The 20,000-nt window shown below is 36.4% G+C and overlaps 1 protein-coding gene across 12 annotated transcripts in view; it reads left to right on the forward strand.

The window, feature by feature from the left end:
* The window catches only part of ZC3H13 (zinc finger CCCH-type containing 13), a 102,523-nt gene that overhangs the window by 75,817 nt on the left and 6,706 nt on the right, over positions 1-20,000 (forward strand). For 3 of the 12 annotated variants that reach the window (XM_036458968.2, XM_036458978.2, XM_036458969.2), the window contains 8 exons: positions 1,724-1,807; positions 2,155-2,704; positions 8,348-8,451; positions 8,794-9,987; positions 10,614-11,126; positions 14,028-14,180; positions 16,989-17,189; positions 18,801-18,964. In XM_036458968.2, the coding sequence (XP_036314861.1) occupies positions 1,724-1,807; positions 2,155-2,704; positions 8,348-8,451; positions 8,794-9,987; positions 10,614-11,126; positions 14,028-14,180; positions 16,989-17,189; positions 18,801-18,964 (2,963 nt within the window). Of the gene's footprint in view, positions 1-1,723; positions 1,808-2,154; positions 2,705-8,347; positions 8,452-8,793; positions 9,988-10,613; positions 11,127-14,027; positions 14,181-16,988; positions 17,190-17,952; positions 17,994-18,800; positions 18,965-20,000 lie in introns of all 12 variants that reach the window. The other 9 variants (XM_036458980.2, XM_036458972.2, XM_036458973.2 and 6 more) reach the window with 6 other exon arrangements.

Here is a 20,000-nt window from a genome sequence, read left to right on the forward strand (position 1 = left end):
ATCCACTCATCTGCTGATGGGCACTTAGGCTGTTTCCAAATTTTAGCTATTGTAAATTTTTCTGCTATGAACATAGGGGTGCATATATCCTTTAAGCATCCAGAAGAAGAGTTTTTATCAAAACTATGAGAGTTTAGGGAAAGACTGAAAACCAAGGATACCAACCAGTTAGACTGTTGATGACATAGCTATCTAAGAAGAGCTTATCAAAGTCTGAGTTAATAATATTAACTGTAGGGCTGAAGAGAGGAAATAAGAAGAAATATTTTGAGAGTGAAATTGATGGTAGTTGAATATGATGAGATTTAGAGATTTCCAACTTTCATGAATGGGTATGTCATTCATTTAGATAAAGGAAATAGATAAAGAAGCACATCTTCAAAGAACACATTTGGGGGGGGGAGAAGATAGTTTAGACATTAAACTGGTCTTATTTTTTTCATTTTCTCTGAAGTAAGGAAGATTATTATTTTGTTGGTAAAATACTTTTTATACATCAAAATAATGTCTGGGTAAAATAGTCAATTCCAAAGGTGGGGAACATCCAGGCCATGGTCCCATAAGGCCTGAGAAATCCCTTGGTCTGGCCCTGCCAAGCATTAGGGATGAGCTAAATAAATGTTTGACCAAATATAGCAGGATAATTTTTAAGTTGATAACGTTTTATAGACAACAAATATAATAAATATCCAAATGGCCCTTGGCAGAAAAAGGTTATCTATCCCTGGTATTTCCTTATTACTATAAGATTGGGTTTGTTTCAACATTTTGTAATCATTGTGACATTACTATGACCCTCAAACCAGAAATTCACACAGTCATATAGGTTCTGGGAATCAAAAGTGTAATATAATAAAACCTTTTTAAGTAGTTTCAGCAAAAATAAAAAAGGATTTAAGAGAACTGAATTCTAATTCTACTGTCCTAATGTATTTACCATCTCTATGACTTTGACAAACTTCTGGAGTATAATTTCTGTGTTTTTAAGAGAAAAAGGAGGAAGGGGACAAGGTTTTGTTTTGTTTTAGCTTTAAAATGTTACAAACTTTTATGTCAATCTATAACTTCTATATATGGGTAATTATCTTTCATATGTGGTAAGAAAGGAAATTTAAATTACTATATTGAGCCCTTCCTTAGAAATATCATAAAATTATTCTGCTTAATAAGTTGATGTTAGATATGCCACTTAAAATCTGTTGGCCATATTATAGTATGACTTTATAATTAACCTGTAAATGTTATTATATAATATGAAAGGGGCTATCTCTATGGAAGAGTGCATGCCATTTTATTATACATTTTTTGATCCCAGAATAATTTTTTGCTTCACTGGGCATTTGAACATCAAGCATTAATTTTGTTTATATGATTTATGTATCAAAAAATATACATACATATATATAATGTAATAAGATTATTAACTCATTTTAAGAAAACAACTCTTCATCTGAGTAATCAGTTATGTGATTAAATAAAACTTTAATAGTTATTAATTGTAAATATGTCACTTATATGAAACACTTTTTACATTTGATTATTTCAAGATTGCTAAACTTCAGTACCCTTAATATCTTAGTTTATGATAAATTGATATTGCAGCAACAAATATTTGTTTTGTTCTACTACTTTTTCCTCACATAATAGCTGCACTTTTATGTGTATATATTTTTGCCTGAAATTAGAGGTGTGACTTACGAGGGAAATTTTTTTTTTCCTTCAGCTCCTATGTTCTACACCTCCTGCTGCCCCTATCCTTTGCCACCAGTGTTCTCAGGTCCTGCTGGGGGGACAGAGAAGATCAGAGGTGAAGGGTAGAGATGGCAGAAAGTGGGGTTGGAGCAGTGGGCTGGAGGTAGGGTAAGGAGCATGCAGAGAAAGATCAAAGGTGGATCAACGGGAGGTGGGTGGGGGACTGATGGGGAACAGAAAACATGTTAGTTAGAGGGCAAAAAAAATACCTTTAAGAAAAAATATTTTTAAACATCTAGGGGTGATTATTTGGATGATTAAATTAAATATAAAGGTGATATCTGATTTATATTATTGCCAGTGTGACCCTATACACATAAAATTTAAAATTTGCCATACTGTTTTACCATAGGTTGGTTATCTGTCAAATTAATCACTGACAAAACTTGATTTTCATTGTAGATCAAAGACCAAGCTCACCAATTCGACATCAGGGAAGGAATGACGAGCTTGAGCGTGATGAAAGAAGAGAGGAACGAAGAGTAGACAGAGTGGATGATAGAAGAGATGAAAGAGCTAGAGAAAGAGATCGGGAACGAGAGCGAGAGAGAGAGCGGGAGAGAGAGCGGGAGCGAGAGCGGGATCGGGAAAGAGAAAAGGAAAGAGAACTAGAAAGAGAGCGGGCTAGGGAACGGGAGAGGGAAAGAGAGAGAGAAAAGGAGAGAGACCGTGAAAGAGATCGTGACCATGATCGAGAGAGAGAAAGAGAGAGGGAGCGAGATAGGGAAAAAGAACGGGAGCGAGAGAGAGAAGAGAGAGAGAGGGAGAGAGAGCGAGAACGGGAAAGGGAGAGGGAGAGAGAGCGGGAAAGAGAAAGAGCAAGAGAAAGGGATAAAGAACGAGAGCGTCAGAGGGATTGGGAAGACAAAGGACGAGAGGACCGCAGAGAAAAGCGAGAAGATGTCCGAGAAGACAGGAATCTAAGAGATGGACATGATGAGAGAAAATCAAAGTAAGTGATTGCGAATCAGTTTTGTTCTGTCTTTTGTTTAGGCACCAAAAATTTTGGTTCCCTCCCAAAAAAGAAATGGGGAGAGTGGGAGATGTGAATCAGTTTTTTAAGTTACATCTCAGTAAAGAATTTAAAATGTTTTATTTAATGCTTTTTAGCGTGCCCCTAATGGCTTGTTAATTTTTTCCTCTCTACATGTTTCTGTATTTCAATTTTAATTATATAATTTTGTGTTTATAAGTTTTTGAATTATCTGGAAAAAATAATAGTTTTTTCATTCTTAAATTTATTAATCCAGGAGCTATAATTATTCTTGTTTAAATTACATTTTTGATGGCACATAGCTTATTCACCTACTTCAGACTTGTTTTTAATAGGAAACCAATATAAAAGTGATAAAATTATCCACTTTATAACTAGTTAATGGAGTTGATCAGTTACTAAGAGATATTGCCTATGCTATTCCTAATAATTCTTCATTAGATTTGCTTACTGAAAATCTGGAGTCACTACTTCCAGTGAACTGAGAACACTTCTGTAACCACTGCAGAGCTAGAAAAAGGCAAAAGAGAGAGAGGTATCCTCTTTTGAGATGTGGAGTCTATAGATAATTAGGGACAAAAATATACTTGAAGGCGTTTTCTCTTCCCCTTCCCCCCCTCCTTTTTTTTTTTTTTTTGTTTTGTTTTGTTTTGTTTTGTTTTTTAACCAACATGAATTTATTTGCTTAAGTATCTAGGAAATCTAGGCTTACCTTTCATTCATTCTGATGTATCCACATTCTCAAACAAAGCATCAGGAATTATATACCTTCATTCCTCCATGTTTTCTTCTGTGCTAGTTCCGATCTCAGAAAGGTTTTCTCCAAATGATGGCTAAGACAGCCCTGTGGTTATACCAGTCAGCTTAACAACCCTCTGTATCGGGGCTTTTATTAGTTGAGGAATAGACAAGGGAACCAAGCCAATCACTTTGGCCATGAGAACTTTGAATTCTGATTGGTTATTTTTGAGGTTTTATAGGCACAAAACCAAATTGGGAGTTAACTGCTTTGTAAAAAGTATTAACTTAGAAAAGGGTATGGTTATGTTTGCTAAAATAAACTGTGGAAATATTTTATATATCTTCATTTTCTTTGGTCCTACCTCTAGCCATTTGCCTCTTGATAAAGTGATTCCAACTCAATGCTTTAGGCTTTTTCATCATTACTATTACGGATTATGGTTATGGAGAAACAACATAGCACAGAAATGAAGGCCTCTTTCATTGGGTCCTAGCTTCCCTTCAATGTACAGCCAAGATTTTCTATAATTCATCCTCATTTTTTTAAAAAAATCTTACATTAACATAAAATTCATATACTACTTTTAACACATGTAGCACACAATATCGGGTCTAGTAATAATTAATGTCGTTTTTAAACATTCGTTTAAAATCTTGCTTGGCGTTGACTTGTATTGACATAACCTTCAAACACGTGGTATCTACAGAACGTGTGAAGTGCAATTAACAAGTTTTGCTTGAAAAAGTTTGTGTTTGGTTTGGTTTTTGTTGCAAAACTAGGTAGGGCTAAGAAGATGGCGGATGAAGAGCATATTCGGCACTGCATGCTTTACGAATTCCAATTAGGAAGAAAAGCAAGTGAGGCTGCAAAAAACATCTGTAGTGCTCTTGGTCAAGATGCAGTTAGCGCCAGAAAATGCCAGCGTTGGTTTGAGAAATTTCACGAGGGAAATTTTTTGTTAGATGACAAGAGTGGTCGAGGCCGTGTGTCCAATTTTGATCAAGAAGCTCTTCAAGCTCTTTTGGTGCAAAATCCTCAAATTACCCAACAAGAGCTTGCAACAACTTTAAATTGTTCACAAAAAACAATTTCCAATCAATTGTGTGCACTTGGCAAAGTCCAAAAGTTTGGAAAATGGGTTCCTCATGAGTTGACCGACAGCAACCGTAATCAAAGAGTCACGATTTGCAGTTCGCTCCTCTCTCGTCAAAACTGTTTGCCGTTTTTAGAGCAAATTGTTACCGGAGATGAACAATGGGTGCTGTATGTTCATTTGAAAAGGCGGCCTCAATGGTTGGACAAAAATGAGGCTCCGCAGCCCACGCCAAAACCTGACTTGCATGCGAAAAAAGTGATGTTGTGTGTTTGGTGGAATTTTAAAGGATTTCTTCATTATGAACTTTTACCATCTAACCAAACCATTACAAGTGCAGTGTATAGTGCCCAATTGGAAAGGTTAGCCCAAGCTTTAAGAGAAAAAGAACCCACGCTGATTAATCGGAAGGGCGTAATTCTTCACCACGATAACGCACGACCGCATACTGCAAGAATCACTGCTGAAAAACTGCGCCAGTTGGAATGGGAAGTTCTCCCTCAACCTGCATATTCTCCTGATATTGCCCCTTCCGATTACCATTTGTTTCGTTCTTTGCAAAACTTACTTCTTGGAAAAAAATTTAATAATGAAGAATGCCTCAAAAATGCATTGACCGAATTTTTTTGCATCAAAATCACAAGAATTTTACAACAGAGGGATTAAAATGCTTCCTGAGCGTTGGGCACAAGTAGTAGAAAACAACGGCAACTATATTGTTGATTAAATTTTGTTGTATTGTTTAAATAAATTCGATTTAAAAAAGTATTAGAAAACGACATTAATTATTACTAGACCTAATACATATCACTTCTCATATCTCCTCTGACCTCATTAGCTCTTTTTTAATATCAAAATTCTGAAATGTATTTTGTGTTTAATATGCAGTCCTATGCTTTGATTAATATTTTTCCAGGCTTCTGTTCTCTGCTTATAATAGCAAAAATTTCTTGTGTGTTTTTTTGTTTTTGTTTTTTTGACTAGACAATCCAATCATTAATAAGGACCTCAGTAACTATTTATTATATGAAGTTAATAAGTTGGTATCTTCATCAGTTGTATTGTCATCTCATTAGTTGAACTTATCCAGCACTTTTTTAACCACTATTATATAGAAGATTTGCAGAATTGCCATAGTATTTATTTTACTTTTGTTTCTGTAGATATTATTTTGAAATTAAGATCTATGTTTTAAATTTTCACTTTATTCTAGTGTACCAGTAATCTCTTGCTTTAGCTTAAAACAACAACTTTTTTGTTCATGATTCTGTGGATTAGCAATTTTGGCTGAGCTCAGCAGAGCAGTTCTGCTGGTTTCACTTGGGATCAGTCATGTTTCTATAGTCATTATGGCAGTTCACTTGGGTCTGAATGACTCCAAATGGCCTTACTCTCATGTCTGGCAATTGCTAGGCCATCTCATTTTTCCTTCATATGACTTTTTATGCACCAATAACCTAAACTCTGCTTTTACATCTGATGGTAGAAACATACCAAGCCGGCAGAAGCTGCAAGGCCTCTTGCTTCTTATCTCTCCAAACTTATACAGCTTCACTTTCACAACATTCTCTTGTCACGGGAAGTCACTGGGCCAGCCTAGATTCAAAGAATGGGAAAGTACACTGCCTGATGATGGGAGGCACTTCAGATAATGAATTGCACAAAGTTGGGTTTGTAAATTGTCATACTACATCTGAGGCCTCCTCCTCCACCTGGTTTGCTCATTATAAGAATGAGCTATCAAGGAAATAACTGCTATAATATGTATCACAACTTTTGAACATAGAATTTATTAACAATGTTATTAAAAAATAGTGTGTCAAAATTTAATGAACATAAAGGAAAACACCAGAATTACTTAAATACTCAGATATTTATCACTACTCATTTAAAATTCAATGGAAGAACAAGAAAGATAATGAATATATGAATTATTTTATTAATTTTCACCAAGCAAGTGCTTTAGTTCTAAGAAGAGGAAAGGAACTAATTTTTACATAACATGCCTGGCACTGCGCTTATGACATAACTAATTTAGTCCTCATTACAATTTTATGGTATGGACTCTTGTTTTTCCCCCACATTTTCAGGTGAGAAAGCTAAAATTCAACGACTTTAAGGAATATACCTAAGGATGTATAATAAGTAACATGGCTATAAGTTTAACTTGTCTTTTGACTTTAAAGCTAATATTGTTTTCATTTGGCTTCCTAACAGTATAAAAATATAAAATTAATTAATAAATTTTAGTAGAGGGCTTGTGAATATTTTGATTCCTAGGCTGTGTGCTTTCCATCTTGCAGTATTTATATCTGGTGATTTTCAGTTGAGTGATTCTACATGTATAATGAAGAAAGGAAGATGTGTTGCTATGTATTTTTTTAAGTTTATAATTATAAGTCGTAGCAAATTAAGTGTTTCATTTTATTTAAAATGCTGACTGTATAGCCCTGACTGGTTTGGCTCAATGGATGGAGCGTCGGCCTGCATTCAGAGGGGTCCCGGGTTCGATTCCAGTCACGGGCGTGTGCTTTGGTTGCAAGCACATTCCCAGTAAGGGGTATGCAGGGGGCAGCTGGTCGATGTTTCTCTCTCATTTCTGACTCTCTGTCCCTCTCCCTTCCTCTCTGCAGAAAATCAATAAAATATATTTTGGGAAAAGAAAAGAAAAAAAAAATGCTGACTGTATGATGTAGCGCTGACAATATTGCTATCCTACAATTATTCTAGTACTAGAGGCCCAGTGCACGGAAGGGCGTGTCCCTCAGCCCGGCCTGCACCCTCTCCAATTTCCTTTGGGGAATGTCCGACTGCCTCTCACAATCCGGGACCTCTGGTTCCTAACTGCTTGCTTGCCTGCCTGCCTGATTGCCCCTAACCTCTCTGCCTGCTGCCTGCCTGCCTGATTGCCCCTAACCACCTCTGTCTACCAGCCTGGTCACCCTTAACTGCCTCGCCCCGCACCTGGGAACCAGGATTCCCTCCTTTGGCCAGTCACAGGCACCCAGGACCTGGGCTTCCCTCCCACTGGCTGGCTGTAGGCAACCAGGACCCTGGGTGGCTTCGACCTGGATGACCACAACTGTAGGGGATTGTGGGCAGGTGGCTTGTCCTTCTCCTGGGCCACATGCATTGGCGCCAGGGCCTTTGGGGCAGGCAGCTTGTCCCTCTCCTGAACTGGGCTGCAGGCACAGGTGCAGCCACTGGAGCCCAGAACTGCAGTTTTTCCCTTTCCCCGGCCACAGCCTGGCTGGTCCCCATTCCTCTCTCCCCAGTGTTAACTGTTTGAGCCATGAGGTTGTGATGACCATTTGCATATTAGCTCTTTATTATATAGGATAATGGAAGAATAATGTTTTTAAAAAACTTATTAGCTGAAACCGGTTTGGCTCAGTGGATAGAGTGTCGGTCTGCAGACTAAAAGGTCCCAGGTTCGATTCCGGTCAAGGGCATGAACCTTGGTTGTGGGCACATCCCCAGAAGGGGGTGTACAAGAGGCAACTGGTCGATGTTTCTCTCTCATCAACGTTTCTAGCTCTCTGTCCCTCTCCCTTCCTCTCTGAAAAATCAATAAAAAATATTAAAAAAAAAAAAAAAGAGGCAGGCAGATGGTCGATGTTTCTCTCTCATTGACATTTCTAGCTCTCTATCCCTCTCTCCTCCTCTCTGTAAAAAGTCAATAAAATATATTTTTAAAAAAACATATTAAAGAAATCTCTTTACAACTTCTAGAATTTTATGAAATATATTTTTTTGTCTAACTTAGGAAACGCTATAGAAATGAAGGGAGTCCTAGCCCTCGTCAGTCACCTAAGCGGCGACGAGAACATTCTCCTGACAGTGACAACTACAACAGTGGTGATGATAAAAGTAAGCAGAGTCTGTTTTCTATGTTTCTATATTCATATTCATTTGTAACCATAAGACTTCTCTTTGACTTTAGTAGGAAGTGATGAATTCAGATATAAATTTTTTTATTTTGCTTTCTCTGAATGTCTTTAGTGTGATTAAAATATGTGTTAGAAATAGTTATTTTATCACAATGGAACTGTCATTTCCTACCATTTGCAGAAAAGCTGTATTTTAATTTTTATTAAAATGATTGCCATTTTTCAAGTTTTAAAATGAAACTAAAGTTGGCTTATTATTAGTTATATGTTACTTAAAAGTTTACTTTGGTGAAAGTGTAATTACTTTTATCTGTTTGAGTAGATGAACGACACAGACTCTTGAGCCAGGTTGTACGACCTCAAGAATCTCATTCTCTTAGTCCATCACACTTTCCAGAAGACAGGCAGGGCAGATGGAAAGAGGAAGATCGTAAACCAGAAAGAAAAGAGAGTTCAAGACGCTATGAAGAGCAAGAGCTCAAAGAGAAAGTTTCTTCTTTAGATAAACAGAGAGAACAGACAGAAATCACAGAAAGCTCAAGAATTCGAGCACAAGACATGCTAGGACACCACCCATCAGAAGACCGGGATACATCTGATGGAGCTCATGATGAAAATAAGAAAAAAGCAAAATTTCAAAAGAAACCTATTAAGAAAAAAAAAGAGGATGATGTTGGAATAGAGAGGACTAACACAGAGATAGCATCTGAAGATGGTCAAGTATTTTCACCAAAAAAAGGACAGAAGAAGAAAAGTGTTGAAAAAAAACATAAGAGGTCTAGAGGTGATTCTGATATTTCTGATGAAGAAGCAGTCCAGCAGAGTAAGAAGAAAAGAGGCCCCCGAACTCCCCCTATAACAACCAAAGAAGGATTGGTTGAAATTTCCAATGATAAGGATTTGACTATAGAAGATCCTCAGAGAAAAGAAGATACAGCTTTTAGTGACTGGTCTGATGAGGATGTGCCTGACCGGGCAGAGTTGACAGAATCAGAGCATGCGACCACAGCTCCTGGAAGGACTACTTCTCCATCTTCCCTTCCCCCTCCTCCTCCTCCTGTGGCTACAGCTCCTACTGTGACCACTGCTGCTTCTCTTGCCACTACTGCTACTGCTATCAGCACCTTCAGCCCGAGTACCACTGCTATTTCCACTTCTGTCATCCCCACCAATACGAGTGAAGACTCTCATAGAAAATGCCATAAAACACGAGCTGAAAAAGCAGAGGCACCTCATGTTACTATAGAAGATGCATCACATCGCAAACCAGTGGATCAAAAGAGGAGCAGCAGCCTTGGGAGCAATCGCAGTAATCGTAGTCACACATCTGGTCGTCTACGTTCCCCGTCCAGTGATTCGGCCCATCGAAGTGGAGATGACCAAAGTGGTCGAAAGAGAGTACTGCATAGTGGCTCAAGAGACAGAGAAAAAACAAAAAGCTTGGAAGTCTCAGGAGAGAGAAAATCAAGGATTGATCAGTTAAAGCGTGGAGAGCCCAGTCGAAGTATTTCTTCAGGTAACAAAATTTAGCTGGTGGTTCCTGTGTTAGCATATTTTGTACAAATTATAATTTTAAAGTAAATGCTAAATTTATTACTTCACTCACTGCCCTAAATTACAAGGAACTTAGTTAGAAGTTTAACCATCCCTCCAAAATGTTACCTGTTACCACTTTAATGTCAATATTATAATAAAGGTACATTCAGTGATGTCAGTCTGCTTAATATCGATATTTTAGTAGTATATGTTGGTGAAAGGGCTTATGTATTCAAATCATTTTTTCATGTCTAAAATTTTAACCTTTCTGCTCTTCCAAGAGCTAGTTCATTCTCTTTTGACCACAGAGAATAAAGTAGGGGGGTAGGAAGAGATCAGATAATGAAGTGATGATTCTGTTAATGTGTGATCATTTTATGTACTTATTTCTTTGACGATATTTTGTGGTTATAGTGATAATGGACAAGAAAACATGTGTTTTACATATTAGTTAGCACTTTGAGACATAGTTTTTCCTTACATGAGTTCTTTGGATAGTGGGAATAAATATAGAAAAACATAAATTATAACGTTTAAAGGACCCTAAAATGAAGCATATTATGACTATTTTATGTTAACTCTTTGTGTATAATATATTTATTTTAGATCGCCAAGATTCAAGAAGCCATAGTTCAAGAAGAAGTTCTCCTGAGTCAGATCGACAAGTTCATTCAAGATCTGGGTCATTTGATAGCAGAGATCGGCTTCAAGAACGAGATCGGTATGAGCACGAGAGAGACAGGGAAAGAGAGAGGAGAGATGCAAGGCAGAGAGAATGGGATCGAGATGCTGATAAAGACTGGTCGCGTAACAGGGACCGAGATAGATTACGGGAACGAGAGAGAGACCGAGACAAAAGGAGAGACATGGACAGGGAAAGAGAGAGACTAATTTCTGATTCTGTGGAAAGGGACAGAGACAGAGACAGAATTTTTGATAGTTCTCAAACAGAGTCTATAAAACGCATTGAAGCAAAAGTGGAGCCTGAACATGAAAGAGACCTAGAAGGCACTTCTCGAGACTCTGTAGCTTTGGATAAAGAAAGAATGGATAAAGATCTAGCTTCCATACAGGGATTTGAAGATATAAATAAAGCTGGAAGAACTGAGAGTCTGGAAGGTGAGTCACACCTTATTGTCTGTTGTACTGCTCCTTTCCTGTTCAGATTTTATAGAAAACCATTGTTTTAAAAAGTAACCTGCTGACTCCACATTGTTTTAAGGAAAAATAGATTTCATAAAGTAACATAAGGTTTTTGTTTCTTTTTATTTTTTTCTTTCTTTTATTGATAAGGTATTACAAGTGTGTCCTTATCCCCGCGTTGCCTCACCATCTCCCACCCCCACCCCCCAATCCTGCCCTCACCCTCAACCCCTTGGTTACTTGGATTTCTCTCCAGAATTTTAAGGGATCTTAGCTTTTCATTTTTTTATCTTCGATACTATAGCAAGGACACAATAAATGATAGATAAGTGAAAATGTATTTTGAGTATACATACATGCCCTACATTTTATCCTTTGGTAAATTATAGCCTAGGTAACAATAGTTATGACTCCCCATGAGAGATCTTCTGGAAATTCTATCTCTATGGCACTGTCTAGTTCTGATACCAATGTTTACACCATTCTCTCGTAATCTGTCTACTTCAAGAAACTTCTGGTATACATAGTATATAAACAGTAGTATTTTATTGGCCATCTTGTAGCATTGGGCCCAGAGTAAAATTCACATTCTTTTAAAATGAAACATCCTTACATCTTTTGGTTATCTGAATTAATATTCCAATATGTTATCTGTTACACATTTTCTACTTGACAAAAACACTCAGCGTTCTTCAATTACATTTTTCTCTCAATTTTGAGTTCAGATATCATCAGTTCGGGAGCCATAATACTCATGGAAGTATGTAAACTATTCATTATAATAGTTCTCTTGTGACCCTTTTTTAAAACTACATCATTCATTGGTTGTGGCCATTGATAACATAGCATAGAAATACATAGTTGAATTACCTACTGTGAGATGAAACATTTTTATTCACTTATAGTAGGAAAATGAGTTGGATAAACTTGAAAATTGAAAAATCCTACTGTTCGAATCTACCTAATAAAAGATTAACATGCTAATTGACAGTACCTTCACAACACCCACCAGCCAATCAGGAGCATGTATGCAAATTAACCCAACAAAGATGGTGGGTTAATTTCCATTTGCAGGCACCGAGTGGTGACGACACAGGCAGTCCACACCACCCCAGCCGCTCTGGACAGCATGGGAGGGCAAAAAGGCAGCTCAGCCAGAGCCAAGGTAGTGCCAGCAGCCAGGGTAATGAAGGCCCATTCTTGCACGAATCTTCATTCGTGCATTAGGCCACTAGTATTTATATAATGAAGATATTAAAATTGGTTATCTTGCCTTAACTGGTTTGGCTCAGTGGATAAAGCATCAGCCTGTGGACTGAAGGGTCACAGGTTTGATTTCAGTCAAGGGCATGTACCTTGGTTGCAGGCACATCCCCATTAGGGGGTATGTAGGAGGCAGCTGATCAGTGTTTCTCATGACATTTCTAATTCTCTATCCCTCTCCCTTTCTCTCTGTAAAAAAAAAAAATCAATATATATATTTTTAAATAAATAAAATAAAATTGGTTATCTTAGAAGTGAATTGGTGAGGGTACAGAGAGATTATTACAGAAGTTAATAGAATAGAAAAATATTAGAATGCTTAGGAATATCTCATAGTTTATTATATTTTATTTGCTGCAAATATTTATAAAGCATACTGTTGCATTTTGAAAACTAGTATTGTAAACTTAACAAAGGATATTGATAACCAATGATTAGAAACATTAAATGTACTCTGTAATCTTAGAATAAGTTCACAGCTAACTCACTAGGGGTGTAGGTGGTTGAGAAAAGTTGATAAAATCAAGAAGTAGAATATGTGTTAAAATTATATTACAGCATTCTTTATAAAATTATGTTCATTAAAGAATAATGTTAGGATAGGGAAGGTGAATTGTGATATAGGGGGAGAATTGATAGCACTTTTACATTTTTACCTCAGTGCTATAAAGTCATTTATATGAGCTCGATTTTATTAACAGATTTGCAAGTTTTTAAAAAAACTAATGAGTTTTGCTCAGTTGATTTGAGTGTCATCCTATACACCAAAAGTTTTCAGGTTTGATTTCCTGGTCAGGGCACATAGCTAGATTGGAGGTTCGATCCCAGTCAGGGCCCGTGTGGGAAGGCAGCCTGCTGATGTTTCTCACATCAGTGTTTCTCTCTCCCCTCTCCCCCTTGCTTTTTCTAAAAACCAATAAAAAACATGAGTTTAAGTAAAGCAATCAATACATCCTTTTGAAGTTAGTCTATTTGTCTGAATTTACTTAAGTTTTACTATATAAAATTATGTTATATAATCAACATTAACATGTTAGCTTTTTTTTTTTTTTTAATATATTTTATTGATTTTGTACAGAGAGGAAGGGAGAGAGAACAGAGAGCCAGAAACATCGATGAGAGAGAGTCATCGATCAGCTGCCTCTTGCACACCCCCTACTGGGGATATGCCCGCAACCAAGGTATATGCCCTTGACCGGAATCGAACCCGGGACCCTTCAGTCCGCAAGCCGACGCTCTATCCATTGAGCCAAACCGGTCTCAGCAACATGTTAGCTTCTATTTCACATATTTTAACCTATTTTGATATGGCTGTCTCTATGTTCTTGCAATTAAAATGAAATTTAACTATTTTTTCAGTTTTTTTATTCAAGTGTTTTGAATAATTAAAAAATGTCATTTTCTAGTGAAAATACTTTTCTGGGTTTTTGGGTTTTTTTTAGTGACACAGTCTCTACATCTTTGATTTGACTTAGACATTCTTTCCCTTAACACTCTTTTCTTTTTTTGGAGTCCATTAGATTTATTTATTTTTTTAATGTGCTCTTTTCTTTTTTTTTTAATTAAATTATTCCTTAACACTCTTTTTGACATGAGATTAATTTTTCTAATTAGCAGGAGATGATGAATCCAAGTTAGATGATGCACATTCATTAGGATCAGGTGCTGGAGAAGGATATGAGCCAATCAGTGATGATGAACTCGATGAAATTCTGGCCGGTGATGCTGAAAAGAGGGAAGACCAGCAGGATGAGGAGAAGATGCCAGGTAATCATTTGCAGAGGTGGTTGATCAAAAAAAATTATATGATTTATGGTATGAAGATATTTTTGTTCCCTTTAATGCTATAAGAATTAAATAAAGTAAAGTCAATTTGGACTTCCCCCTTTATTTTGAAGTAACATTGACAGTCCAATAAAATGAAAATTGTAGTAATTGTCAATAATAGTCAATAAAATGCTGTATTCATTTTTTTTTTTTAATAAGTTTTTATTGTTCATATTATTACAAATGTTCCTTTTTTTCCCCTCCACCATTGCTCTCCTCCACCAGGTTCCCACCCCACCCTCTGCCCTTTCCCCTCTCCCCATTGTCCTCATCCATAGGTGCACAGTTTATGTTCAGTCTCTTCCCACACCCCCCTCTCCCCTTTTCCCCAACAATCGTCAGTTCACTCCCCTTCCATACCTCTGATTCTATTATATTCAACAGTTACTATTGTTCATCAGATTTTTTTAATTTCCTTGTTTTTTAGATTCACTTGTTGATAGTTACGTATTTGTTGTTCATAATTTTTATCTTTGTTTACTTTCTCTTCTGAAAGAATCCCCTTCAGCAATTCATATAATTCTGGTTTGGCGGTGATGAACTCCTTTAGCTTTTTTTTATTAGTGAAGCTCTTTATCTGGCCTTCGATTCTAAGTGATAGCTTTGCTGGGTAGATTATTTTTGGCTGTAGGTTCTTGCTATTCATCACCTTGAATATTTCTTGCCATTCCCTTCTGGCCTGCATGGTTTCTGTTGAGAAGTCAGCTGACAATCGTATAGGTGCTCCTTTATAGGTAACTACCTTTTTTGCTCTTGCTTCTTTTAATATTCTCTCTTTGTCTTTTGCTCTTGGAATTTTAATAATGATGTGTCTCGGTGTGGTCCTCTTTGGATTCCTTTTGTTTGGAGTTCTGTGTGCTTCCTGGACTTGTAAGTCTAATTCTTTCACCAGGTGGGGGAAGTTTTCTGTCACTATTTCTTTCAGTATGTTTTCGATATCTTGCTCTCTTTCATCTTCTGGGACCCCAATAATTCTGATGTTGGTTCGCTTGAAGTTGTCCCAGAGGTTTCTTACATTATCTTCAATTTTCTGGATTCTCTTGCCTTCTAGCTTCTGTGGAGGAGTGTCTTCTGGCTCTTTATGTTCCAAATCTTTGACTTGATTCTTGTGATCTTCCCTTCTGTTTTTAGGACTCTGTAAAATATTTTTTATTTCAGACAATGTATTCTTTATTTCTTGTTGATCCCTTATCATTTCTCGATGACTCCTTATTAATTCTAGTTGATCTCTTTTCATATCCTCATAGGCCTTATCCATCTTTTCTAGGAAATTCTTGAAAAACCTTATAAGCGTAGATTTGAACTCTATATCCAGACGCTTTTTGTCCTCCATTTCTTTCGTTTGTGATCTATTTTGTTGTCGCATTTCACAGTTACTGATGGGACGGGGTTTCAGGGTGGAGCCTGCAGCTTTGGCTTCCGTCAGCCCCGCCCTCTGCGGGTCCTTCAGTGCTCGCTGCCAGCACCTCTGAGAGAAAGGTGCCCTCGATTTTCGCCTGCTGCCAAACAGTCTATGCTCTCCCCCAATGAGCCCGGTATTGGGGTTCAGTTCAGTTGGAAGTGGAGTTGGAGGTGGCGTTTAGAGCAGTCTGGAGCCCCAGTCTCCTTCCCGTCAGGGCAATCCCGCGGCACAGCCGACCGTCCCTTCTCTGTGCGCAGTGTGCGCACCGCTGGGACCTCCTTTCGCCACTTCCCCGGGGTTCCGCCTTACAGCCCGGCTCCCTATGAATTTTTAAGTAGCCTTTGCCTTTGAATTGGGAAAGGCCTCATTTAAAATAGCAAAATTGTAAGATTTCCTTTTCAGAGTTTATATTTTATATAACTTGGAATCTAGCCAAATAGTCCTGGTTTTCTGGCAGTATTCTAGATAGTAGGTATATATGATACAGAGCTTCACAACTGTAGTGCCATAAACCAACTTTGGAAATGAATGTTTAGAAATTTATAAGAGTTGAAATTATATTTGAGCACTATTTCTATATCTCTCTCTACAATTTTTAAATTCAGTAATTATTTTCACTTACACCACTTTATGCCTTGCCAGATCTTACTCTGTTGACTGTATCAATCACCCCATTTAGTCTGGTTGTTAATAAAAAGTTTTGGAATTTGTTTTTAATCATAGTAGGGTCTTTGCTTTGTCTGAGAATGAGAATATTACATTTGATTTTTATCTTTATTACTGGCTACTGTGTATTTCTAAATAGGACATTATTTTATTAATTTGCTCAACTACTCCTTATTATAGATGGATTATTTGTTCTTAATACTTATAAAAGCAAATGCCTGAATTATAAAGTAATTTCATAATGAATTATTTGTTTTTAAAAAGTAAAATTTGTGTGCATGCATGTGTATTTGCACATGAATGCAAAGTAGATTCCTACATTTAACTTGTGAAAGGAGTCTGATACCAAGTTTTAAAATGTCAGACCTATTATTCTTTGTGAAATAATGGAATTTTTTCATTGGGATCTCTCAAGCAGTTTGTAGGAATGAGTTTGTTTGGGTTTTTGTTTGCTTGCCTGTTTTCTTTTGGTTAAAAAGTTTTGTTGTTGTTGTTTTTTGTAAAGGTCCTTAGATTCTAAATATGAGGATTTATAGAAAGCTTTTATCTTAAGAATATGGCATTTTTGGTTTAAAGTATTATTTAATGGTTTTCCATATTTTGCAATTTCTATTTCTCTCTAGATAACAAGTATACTATTTCTTGGTGTAAAAATAGTCCTGTTGTGTAACTTTTTACAGATCCATTAGATGTGATAGATGTGGATTGGTCTGGTCTTATGCCAAAGCATCCAAAGGAACCACGAGAGCCTGGGGCTGCACTCTTAAAATTCACACCTGGAGCTGTTATGCTGAGAGTTGGGATTTCTAAAAAACTGGCAGGTTCTGAACTCTTTACTAAAGTCAAAGAAACATGTCAGAGACTCTTAGAAAAACCCAAAGGTAATTCTAGTCTACTTTGATTGAACACTATGTGTGATAAATACTAAGATGCCTTTAAAAAGGATTATGTTCTCTTTATGTAGCATTAATAATATTGGGTATATCTCTCTTTTTTTTCTTTTTCTTTTTTTTTTTTTTCTTTTTTGAGGAATCACTCATTATTTAATTCTCATGGTGAGAATTTTTTTTTTTTGCATTTTAATTTATTGATTGATTAAGGTATTATATATCTATCTTTATCCCCCGAGAATTTCTTTCTTAAATTTATTTTGATAAAAACTTAAGCTCATAGAAAAGTTGTAAAAATAGCATAATTATCTTTCTATATCAAAATTTCTTTGAACAAAATACTCAGTGGTTTAACCAGGGCTAAATGAAGCAGAGCCTATGGGAGAAGACTAGATATCTCTATATCTAAGCAAATTGGATGTCTTGGCAATCCTTTTTTCTGGGATATGGGGAATTCTACCCAAATACAGTTGTGTAGGTTGAACCTTGAACAAAGTTGTTAAAAACTGGGTCTCTGGGCCAAATGGTCTGGATTCCAATAGACGCAGCACTTAGTAGCTATTGTTCCATCTCTGTGTTAGTGTCACCATCTTAAGCTGGGAACAATGACACCACCAACTGCATATGATTGTTAGGAGGAGCATATGAGTTATTACAAGTAAAATACTTAGAACAGTTCCTGATGTGTTGTAGCACTCAATAAATATTAACTGCTACTCTTTAATTTGAAACTATTTTATCACATTGATTATAGACCTTATCAAGACCAAAATGAGGAGGGCATGTGGAAAGGAGATAAAAGATGAAAGTAACATTATTTACTTTTATATAATGTTCATGAGAATAAACAAGTTTAGTTAAAAGAATTAAGCTTTTTATTAATATAAAAAATGTTTTTAAGAATTTTATGAATCCATGTCCTTTCTTTCAGCTGCTAGCATAATCAGTAAAACTCTTGATTTTAATATTTTTCAGTAAACATAGAAATGTATGTTTATGAAACATATATAAATTATAATTGTGAGTATGTATAGCCTGACAGGTGATCAAAGTCTTAGGTTATTGTTCTACTCTTTCTACCATTTTTGGTTGCTCGTTGTGATCTTAAGCAAGTATTATAACTGCTATGAACAAAAATGATGAAATGAAACCCCTAAGGTCTTATCCACCTCTGAAGTTATTGACTCCTGTGACTTACAAATGGCATTTTAAGTTAAAATCTAGTTTAATTTTGCTAACTATAACATAGTAGTACAGTTTGACCTTGGCTTACTCTCAATAATGAAAATGCACACTGTAGAGAGGGATTTGACTGTTCTTTACCAGTCAGTCCAGTATTTTGCTATGATTGCTTTAGAGAGCTGATATATGATGCTGAATATAAGAGAGAGAATCATTGGAAATATAAGGAAATAATGTTTCCCTATCTTGCAACAAAACTACATTCAATGACTTTCACAGAAAATATATCGCCTTTAATATAAAATAATTTTCATCAATGTTGGTTACTGATAAAGTACAGACTGTAGAATATTCATCTAAGCAGTTGGTATTATTTTTATATTTTAGGAAAACTTAATGTGTGTTTTTGGTTTTTAAAAGATGCAGACAATCTTTTTGAACATGATTTGGGGGCTCTCAATATGGCTGCATTACTACGAAAAGAAGAAAGAGCAAGTCTTCTTAGTAATCTTGGGCCATGTTGTAAAGCGTTATGCTTCAGACGGGATTCTGCAATCCGAAAGCAGCTTGTTAAAAACGAGAAGGTATTATTATTTTGGTACAAATTGCAAAGTGTTCGTTGAGTGTTATGAATTATATGCCTTTCATTTGATTGCTTTAAATATTTTTCATTTCATTGTGAAAAAGTTTCTTTAGATAATAAAACATACTAGAAATTGCCGAGGCTGGTTTGGCTCAGTGGATAGAGCATCGGTCTGTGGACTGAAAGGTCCCAGGTTCCGATTCTGGTCAAGGGCATGTACCTTGGTTGCGGGCACATCCCCAGTAGGGGGTGTGCAAGAGGCAGCTGATCGATGTTTCTCTCTCATCGATGTTTCTAGCTCTCTATCTCTCTCTCTTCCTCTGTAAAAAAAAAAAAAAATACTAGAAATTTATTTAAATTGAGGGTTAAGGAAAAATATTCCCCAGAATATGGTGAGAATATTTATAGAAATATTATTTATGACAGTGTATCAAGTTGGAAGAGAGGGAAATAAATACAAGTGATTATATGTAAGCATTTACTTGAGAAGACAAAAAGGAATTGAAATATGAGAGAAATAGAAATTAGTTTAGATTGAAAAGGGATCTGGTCATAAGAAATTGAAAATATTTTAGACTTTTTGAAACTAAGAAACTGGGACTTTAATTTGGGGATGTGATTTGGTGGGCATGGGCAGTGTGACAAAAGAGAGTTATCCTAAAAATTTAGGTAAACATTTAATTTGTTAAATTTTACTTGGAAACATTAAGGAAAGCATTGCTAAATAAAGGATACTTAGAACTGATTTACTATCTGAAAAGGGATTTACTATCGGGGAAAGGCAGGGAGGAAGAGACTGAACATAAACTGTGCACCTATGGATGAGGACAATGGGGGAGGGGAAGGGGCCGGAGGGTGGGGTGAGAACCTGGTGGAGGGGGGAAGAAATGAGGAACCTTTGTAATAATATGAACAATAAAGATTGATTTAAAAAATAAATAAATAAATAAATAAAGGATACTTAGTTAAAGAAAGTACTCAGATTTATGGAGGACATTACATTTATAAGAAAGAGAGGGATGAATTCATCTCTAAAT

Source organism: Pipistrellus kuhlii, unplaced genomic scaffold (genome assembly GCF_014108245.1).
Source record: "Pipistrellus kuhlii isolate mPipKuh1 unplaced genomic scaffold, mPipKuh1.p scaffold_m20_p_3, whole genome shotgun sequence".
NCBI lineage: Eukaryota > Metazoa > Chordata > Mammalia > Chiroptera > Vespertilionidae > Pipistrellus > Pipistrellus kuhlii.